Source organism: Tiliqua scincoides, chromosome 2, assembly GCF_035046505.1.
Source record: "Tiliqua scincoides isolate rTilSci1 chromosome 2, rTilSci1.hap2, whole genome shotgun sequence".
NCBI classification, from domain to species: domain Eukaryota; kingdom Metazoa; phylum Chordata; class Lepidosauria; order Squamata; family Scincidae; genus Tiliqua; species Tiliqua scincoides.
The window spans coordinates 214,664,299-214,672,900 of NC_089822.1; the positions used below are offsets into that span (position 1 = coordinate 214,664,299).

Genomic DNA, 8,602 nt, shown 5'->3' on the forward strand with positions numbered 1-8,602 from the left:
CTAGCCCACAGGTGTACACATTTGATCCCTTTTGTATATATGCAACTTTGGGCAGAAATGGCTTAAGAAAGATCAGCTAGGCTTTTGTTTTGGTCAGTTATGCAGTAAGGTTTAGAGTACTTTAATATGCTACAAATCCCCTTACTCAGAGTTGCATGGCAACCATCTTCTACCTTGTGCTGGATGCAACACAGGCCAGCTGGCCTGCTGTTCCAGTGCAGGATAGGATTGGGCTGTTAGAATACTAGCAGTGGTGTGGTGAGGAATGTTTTGTATTATCCACATCCACGCTGTTGTGTCCTGCCAGGACAGAATGATGGGCAGAGTACACACCCATGCCCTTCCCACATGATTATGTGGGGCTCACCGGTGCATCACCCCCATTATGGATCTCCTCCCATGCAGTGGGCAGGGCAACACCCTAGGTGGTGGGTGTGGTGATGCACTACCACCCCATCTTACTGGTTTTTTTTTTGATAGAACAGAGATATACAGTCATGCGCAGTTAACAACGGGGACTGGGACCGTGATTCCCGCCGTCAAGCAGCACTCAACGCATAGGAACCCTCCACAGGGAAGGGGGTGCTCCGTTTCCCTCACATCTGGAGGTTTGTCTGAGGCTCCCAGAGGCCACGCATGTCCAAGCACTGCCTCTGCGAGGCTCAGACAGAGGGAAATCGCGCCTCTAGCACGACTTCCGGTTTCATGGAGGAAGTTGGAAAACACGCGAGAGGTGCAATTTACCTGAGTCTGAGCCTTGCAGACCGATATATAATGCCTCTGGGAGTCTCAGACAACCCACGGGAGGCAAGGGGAGCAGAGCTCCCCTCGCATTCAGAAGGTTGGGGTAGGTTCCCCTGAGAACCACGTGACTACATGAGGTACACATGTATACGATCCCAGCGTAAGCATGTAGGTCGCTAAGGGGTACATAGCTGTATTTCAAAGCAGTTTCATTGCATTCTGCATGAAATCACATATCAAATGATTACGTGATAGTAGTATTCAAAAATACCAAGATTTAAAATTTTTTGGCCAGTAGTGATGTCACCCCCCTCCATGCACATCACCTGGTGTGGCCTGAACCCCCGAACCCGTTAGCAACTCCACTGATCAGAACCAGTCCCACTGAAGAACCAGAGTTGCAAAGAGATAGAAGAGGCATTTGTAATGAGAATAAGCATTCTTGCTCATGTATATTTTGCATTCAAATAAACTGGCTGCAGCAAAAAAGCATCCTTAGAATGGCATCCATTCAGATAGAATTTGCTACCAGGCTGCATTTCAGAAGAGCAGACTAACTTACTTAGTGTGACATGACCAATAGCAGGCACTATGCATTATATGAGGTAGTCTGTCTCTAAAGTACCAACACTCTTTTTTTATTGGGATAACTTTTTGATTAATAAGCCTAATCAGTAATGTGTCATCAGTTTTTTTTTTTGAAACATTCAGCTCCATTCTGCCACTTAAACTGAGCAAGTACTTCCAACCATGCCAAGAACCTCCTGCCAATCGTGTAGGAAGCCAGGAGATGCTCACTTTTGGCAAAACAGCTAGTATTTAGCTAGGGAACCATGAAATGCAGCTATAGAATTTCATCTTCTAAATTGCATTTGAGCCATTTACCAGAAAGAGGTTCCCCTGAAAATTTAACCCTACCTTAAAGTTCGTCAAAAATTTAAACACGTAAATTTTTGAATTCTCATATTTCTGAAATTCTGCCTATAATTTTCTTGAGGCCTATATTGGATAAGACTCATGTCTAAACTCTAACTTGGGAAGCATTTTAGGTAACACTCTTTATTCTTTCAAGAGAAGCCATTTCTAGTTCTATTTACTTTACTATCAGTTATATGAAAACTGTAAAGCAATTCGTGTATCCAAACTGTTTTTCCTGGGAATTAACATGTTGATGCATGAAGTTAGATCATAACACACTAAAAGATAAGTGACTAATACACAGGCACCTTTCAGAACAGATTTTTGTGGGGCCAAAGACTAGGAAATCAGCAGAAGTATCAATTTCCCATGTTTATATGGGGACCATCTTTCTGGAGGAAAGTTTAACAAATTCACTCTAAGCTCATGACCAATAAAGCTATCATACAAGCTTCTTAATCAGGGCATGGTATGGATGGCAAGATAGAGCATCATTATTTGCCTTTCTCTGGCAGTGGCTCAGGTATTTGTTAAGCTTTGTAATACTCACACAAAAATGCTCTAGTCTCACAAAATCCATAAGCTTTTACCTCAAATACTACTTCTGGCTAAGATGAGGTATTTTTAGAAGCCAACTACTGGTCCCTGAGTTACTGCAGCAGTAATACTGCTCTCTCTATATCCCAAAAACCTGTCTTTGTATCCAGAACAGTCTTCCATTCCTATATACATATGCATTTCTCTGTGTCTTTAAACAAATGAATAAACTTATGTACTACTTAACAGAAGTAGTAGTTACTACTGCACTAACCTGCAAACTAAATAGGAACCATCTTAACAATGTTGAATAAAAGTGCTGGTGTCTCCACCTGCAGCCATTCCATCAGACTGCCTCAGAAGAAATGATGACACATGAAGATCTCATCCACTGGTTCAGCCTCAACTAACTGCCATATGACTCTTCCCCTCTCAGAACTCTCCTCTGCTCTGACAGTACCAAACGTTATAAAATGGTGCAAAAGAAACATTCCCAAATCTGCTTATTTTCTTTTTTCCTCATGGGGTTATAAGCCATAATGTTAAAAACCATAAACTGCCTTGAAGGCTTTAGCAAAAACACAGATGCCTATGGGTTTGTTTTTTTTAAATTGAAATCACTCAAATAAAAGGAATGCTACGCACGTAACATCTCAAAAATTAGAAAGCAGAGTCAACCCAAGAAAGAACAATGAAATGAAACTGGATCACTCTACTCATCTAATGAATGTCAAACCATGATAGTAACAAAAAAGAGACAGTCTAGTTAAACTGTTTTGGTTTCTCAACGTATTGCCCAGTGGCCTCTTCACTTTGCAGTCCTTGAACATGTAAGCATCTGGTTCTTTCTATGTACAATAAGGACACTGGAACTATAAAATCAGCCAAACATTTCTTTTGTTAGGGCCACTGGGGAACATGATTGCTTCTATCATTATATACGTCAAAGCAATAAAGATGCTGACTGTATAAGAAGCACAAAAGAGGTGGATGCAATAATTCCAGTAGGTTCCTTGAAGGCCAAGGCCTGCAAGGACAATTTATGATAGTTCAGCAAGGAAGATCCAGAAGGAAACCAGCATTTCCCAGTTAAAGCTTTTGCACCTTGTAGTCATGCATCCAGATAACATGAAGTAGCCCTACTCACCCCACCCTCCAAGCTCAGCTTCTACGTGTTGGGACAGGATGGCAGAAGCCTGATAAATCTGAACTTTCTCACTGAGCCCTTCAGGCTATACCTCAGAATGATACTATTCCATAAATATCCCAGATTAATTCTGATCCCAGCATCAAATCCACTTAAGAGACTTAAAAAGACTGAGTCGTCAAGGCTGTAGCTCCAAACTGCTGCCTTGGAGAGCCAAGAGAATACCTCATCAAAACAAGGCCAGCCATTTGTGTTATTTCTGTGTATGTCACTTGTCCAGACAGAGCCTGATGGATACTGAGAAGGAAGACTGTTAGACCACATCCACAGAGTTCTTTTCAATCTTCAAGAAATTTTAAAGGTTCCAAATTAAACTGGTATTTTCTTAAGATACACATTCTAAAATGTGGATATGTTTTCTGAACAGCAATATATGAAATGCTGGAATGGGGGGAGCAGGGGCAACCCTAATCTCTTCCTCCAAACCCCTTACACGTTTTCTAAAAGAAGGGTATGCAGGGGGGAGGGGATGACATGGCTACACTGGGAAGGGAAGCCTGGGAGAAGGGTTTGTTGAGTTCAGTAAGGACCCTTCTAGCTACCAATTCACGTACTGAACATATGCCGGAAAGTACTGAACTTGTTCAAGCAGCTACTTTTTCAGCTTTCTATCATGTTCCTGTAACTGAACGGATTTATCGCCAATATATTTCAAATCAATAGCTAAAGTTCTCAAATTCTCAAAACACAGACGATAGTGGCAACACACTTAAAAGTAGATTTAAAAAAATTAATAAATATGGTCTTCCTGAACGATGAGAGAAAGCAACAAAAAGTCACAATTAATCTGAACAAGCATTTGACAGAACACAAAGAGAATTCACTTAACATTCTACACTCTGCAGATTAAAACAGCCTGCTTAACAGAGGACAGCTTCTGGGACATCACACTGAGTAAAAAATGGTAGCAAGTATGAAAGAACACTTATTTGAATTCGACTGAAACATAACCTTCTTGGCTGAACATCAACTCTAAACAGAGTTTATCCTCCTGCAAGTACCAAACACCAAGTTGACTTGTGCAACTTCAGTGAAATTGAAGCAGCATTTAATACACAGCAGCAGCTGTACACAAAATTATGCCTGCTGAAGGACTAATGGTGATGCTACCAGTGCTAATCAGAGAGTCCAGATTCAGAGGTCTACACATAAATTTGAAACACATCTAAAAGGAGATACTTGCACCAGAAGGGAAAAAGCAAGGTGAGAACAAAAGAAGGTTTACGAATTCTTTTAACTGCCAAACATATTGATACTGCTGCAGTGCACATTATCAAATTATCTTAAGAAATGGTACAACTGTGTCTACAGAGCAGATAAATTGGAGGTGTATCTACCTAATCACAATATATCCTTTTCCTTTCTGTAGCAGGAACACTTATCTGCAAATGCAAGAGACTTCCACATTTGGAGATTTATCTTAGGAATTTACATTGCTTATGTAAATCACTTATCACTTGCATAAATCTAAAGACAATTTTTCTACAGTTATGTCCTCAAGAAAAAAGGAAGCTATAAACACATCTGTGTGTTTTTACAGGATGCTCCCATGAGCTGCAAGAGGTTTTATTTCCTGCAAGAGAAACAATCATATACCCATTGGCAAGTTCTGCATATATTTGTTTTAGGGCACAATTCTATGCAGGTTTACTCAGAAGCAAGTCCCATTTTTGTCAATACAGCTTACTTCCAGGAAAATGTGCATAGGATTGCAGCCTTAGATTTTAAATATATGTCAGCAGCCCAATCAATAAGGGGAAAATTTTTTTGATGGACTAAAGAGTCCAAGTCTGGGTAAGAGAATTATTGCTGTTCAGGTCTGTTCTCCAACCATGCTACAACTAGTTAGCAAGTTATCAAATGCATTTAGGAACAATGTTTTGCCCCCTTCTGAAGAAGTTTCTAGAAGTTTTATACTATAAAAACTAGTAAACAAGGGCAGGCTTTCAGATGCCTTAAACCTGTGCCAACTGAGAAAGTTTACCATCCTTGAAGTAATTCTTTTAAATGGTTAAAAAAACGAAGGCAAGTGTAGTTCTTTAACTACTTCCGAATTGGCCTTACTTTAAGCAGTAATGCAGTTAAGAGCTACCCATACCCGTTAGGCAGCACATGATTAATTAAAGATTAAAGCGCTCTGCAAATAGGCGCAGAGATTGAGAGCAAACAGGTTCCTGCAGATCAACAAGTTCAGATCCGAACTAGTCACCGTTTGGCAGCAGGGTGGCCACCTGCCAATGTTTACTGACCCTCTTTCTTGGCAGTCCATTAGCAGCTCGTCACTCCCCCGCCCAGCTAAACAACGCCACCAGCCACGCCGCTTCGCCTGGGTAACTCCTCAACCATGGCGAAGCGCACACCCTTCCCAACCAGCTCCCTCGAGGAACGCACCGTCAGCGCCAAGGATCGGATCTCTTCCCATTCCCGACTACGCCATTAAACTGATGTGCAACACTGAGTTGGAGTCATTGACCCGAGGACCGCGGCTTAAGAGCCCAATCCTGTACATGTCTACTCCGCAGTAAGTCCCATTATTGTCAATGGGGCTTACTCCCAGGAAAGTGTGGGTAGGATTGTAGAGCCTTAGGCTGCAATCCTATCCACACTTTCCAGGGAGTAGGCCCCATTGACTATAATGGGGTTGACTTCTGAGTAGACGTAGATAGGATTGAGCTCTCAGGCTGCAATTCTATCCACATTTCCTTGGAAGTGAGCCCCATTGACCCTAATGGAACTTACTTCTGAGTAGACATGCATAAAATGGGACTCAGGCTGAACTTCTAACCACACTTTCCTGGGAGTAAGCCCCACTGACTATAACGGGACTGACTTCTGAGTAGACATGCATAGGATGAGGCTGTCAAGCTCGTCCGGCAGCAGCTGCTAAGCAAGGCAAGAGCCAGAGAACCGCGTCTCTCCTCTTTCTCTAATCCTGTTCGCAACCATCGAGCCACTACCGGGCGACAGAGCCCAATCCTATGCATGTCTACTCAGACGTAAGCCCCATTATAGTCAGTGGGGCTTACTCCCAGGAAAGTGTGGACAGGATTGTAGCCAAAAGCATCACCCGGAGCGCAGAGAAAGCGGTCGGGATTCCAGGGGCCAGTGGCCTGCCCAAGAGCACAGGTTGTTCCTGGTTCACATACCCGGGGGTGTCCCCTACCCGAGGGACCCCCTGGCCGGCGCATGTCGTGGGTCTGTTTGGAAGCCGGCAAGGAGGTGGCTTTGCACTGCCCCGACCCGCCGCTCCGCTCCGGAGCCTCCTCCCCGCCCTGCTCTGCCCCCCTCACTCACTCACTTCTCATCCTTGGCGGGGTCCTGGCCGTCCCCTGGCGGCGGCGGGGGCGCGGGCAGGGCTCCGTGCTGCAGGAGCAGCAGCCTGCACGTGGCCAGGTGCCGCTGGTGCTCGTCCTGCAGGCGGGCGTTCTCGCGGTAGAGCTTGGCCACTTGCTGCTCCAGCTCGTCTATGCGCTGCTTCTGCTTCTCCAGCAGCTCCTGCTGCGTCTCGATGATCTTGTTGAGCTCCTTGAGGTACTCCGCAGCCTTGCTGGGGTTCTCCGGCGCCGGGCTCTCCATGGCCCCGCCGCCCGCAGCCACACACCTCGGCGCTGAGGGCGGGGGCCCGGCGGCGCCTGGGCGCTCAGCTCCCCCGGGGACGGCCACGAACAGCCACCACCACCCCAGCGCCCCGGGCAAGCTCTCCAGCCCGCCGCTCCTCGGCTACGAAGACCCTGCGCAGCGGCTCCGACTCCGGGCCTCCATTGCCGCTGCTGGCCAAGCCGGCCCGAGTGGCTGTTGCCCCTCCTGCTGCACCCACAGGTCCGGCCAGCCGCTCCTCGCCCCGGCGCGCACCGGCTCCCTCCAGCCAGCGCCAGGCGCCAAACTCCCTCGCTGCTGCTGCTGCTGCCCCTTGGAGAGGTCCCTGCTGGGCAGCCCGGGGCTGCAGGCGGCGCACGCAGCGCTTCCCCCGCCGGCCACTCGCACGGCAGAGGCTCCTACAGCCTCCCGCAGGGGCAAGAGCCACTCGGTCTTCCCCGCGCGCCGCCGCGGAGTTTGCAAAGTGCCTGCCTCTCCCTCTCCAGGAGGAGCGGCTCCCGCGGCGCTGCGTTGCCTGCTGACGACTGCCGTTTGCAGCTGCTGCCTGCCGCGTCCTCGCAGCCGCTGACCACTGCCGGATAGGCGAGTCAGGCGCAGCGCTTCCCTCCCTCCCAGCAGCACATCCGCGCGGCCCGGCACGGCTCAGGAGGAGAAGCAGCAGCCGGGGGGAGAGGGGGAGGAGGAGGGAGGGCCAGCTGATGACAGATGCGGGATGGCTGCGAAGGAGGGGGGACTGGTCGGGGACTGGGATGCGAGAAAGCGCCTGGCCGCCTCCTCGCCTGGCGCTTTTAGCGGCGGGAGGGAGGGGCGCGCCGAGCTGGGGAGCATCTCTGCGGGCAGGTGGGGGGGTGCAGCCCAGGCGCGGAGCTGGGCGTGTGGCGAGAGTGAACAGCTGGGGACTGTGGCAAACCTTCTTCCTGGGAAGGCACTGGCTCCCTGCACTGGAAGCGGGAAGGAGCCCCAGAAGGCGCGCGCAAAGGGACTTTTGTCTCTGGGGTCAACTACAGCTGTGGGGAGCCCGGCTGGCTGGCAGCCCCTTCCCCTGCCTCTGGAGCAGCGCTGAACTTGCGCTGCTGCCGCTCCTGGATCTCATAAGAGAATATCGGATTTCGGAGGGCAGGCGGGCGGGGTGGGAGGGCTGGGACGAGGTGGAGCCGCCGGCTGCCTGCCTGGCTCCACCTCGTGCCATCCATCCCGCCCAGCTGGTGCCGGTGCCGGAGCGCGCGCGCCCTGCTCTCTCCATCCCTCCCTCCCGGCTCGCGCGCCCCTCCTTCCTTCCCCCCGTGCAGGGCTGTTCTGGAGAGCGACGGGCTGACAGAAGGCGGCGAGGCTGTTTGGAAACCTCGCCAGCCGGGCAGCTCCCTGGTGGAGGGCGACGCGCGTGCCTTGGGCCACTCTGGGCGCGCTGGGTTGGGGCGGGAAGGCAGCCCCAGAGGTCTCGCCTGACGAGGTGGTCCAGCGCCAGCTGCCTAGGGAGGGTGGATGGCAGCAGAGGGAACTGGGAGGGAGGAGGCGCCAGTCAGTATCCTCTCCCTCCCCCCAGGTTCCTCCCTGTTCATTGATACCCAAAGAGCGCAGAGGCGAGCATTTGCTGCCTGG

At 49.1% G+C, this 8,602-nt stretch overlaps 1 protein-coding gene across 4 annotated transcripts in view; it reads right to left on the reverse strand.

Moving 5' to 3' along the window:
• IQSEC1 (IQ motif and Sec7 domain ArfGEF 1) overlaps positions 1–7,564 on the reverse strand; it is a 452,630-nt gene extending 445,066 nt beyond the window's left edge. For 2 of the 4 annotated variants that reach the window (XM_066614256.1, XM_066614258.1), the window contains exon 1: positions 6,705–7,564. In XM_066614256.1, the coding sequence (XP_066470353.1) occupies positions 6,705–6,982 (278 nt within the window). In that variant the 5' untranslated portion in view covers positions 6,983–7,564. The remainder of the gene's footprint in view (positions 1–6,704) is intronic. The other 2 variants (XM_066614253.1, XM_066614252.1) reach the window with 1 other exon arrangement.
• Between the last annotated feature and the right edge of the window lie 1,038 nt (positions 7,565–8,602).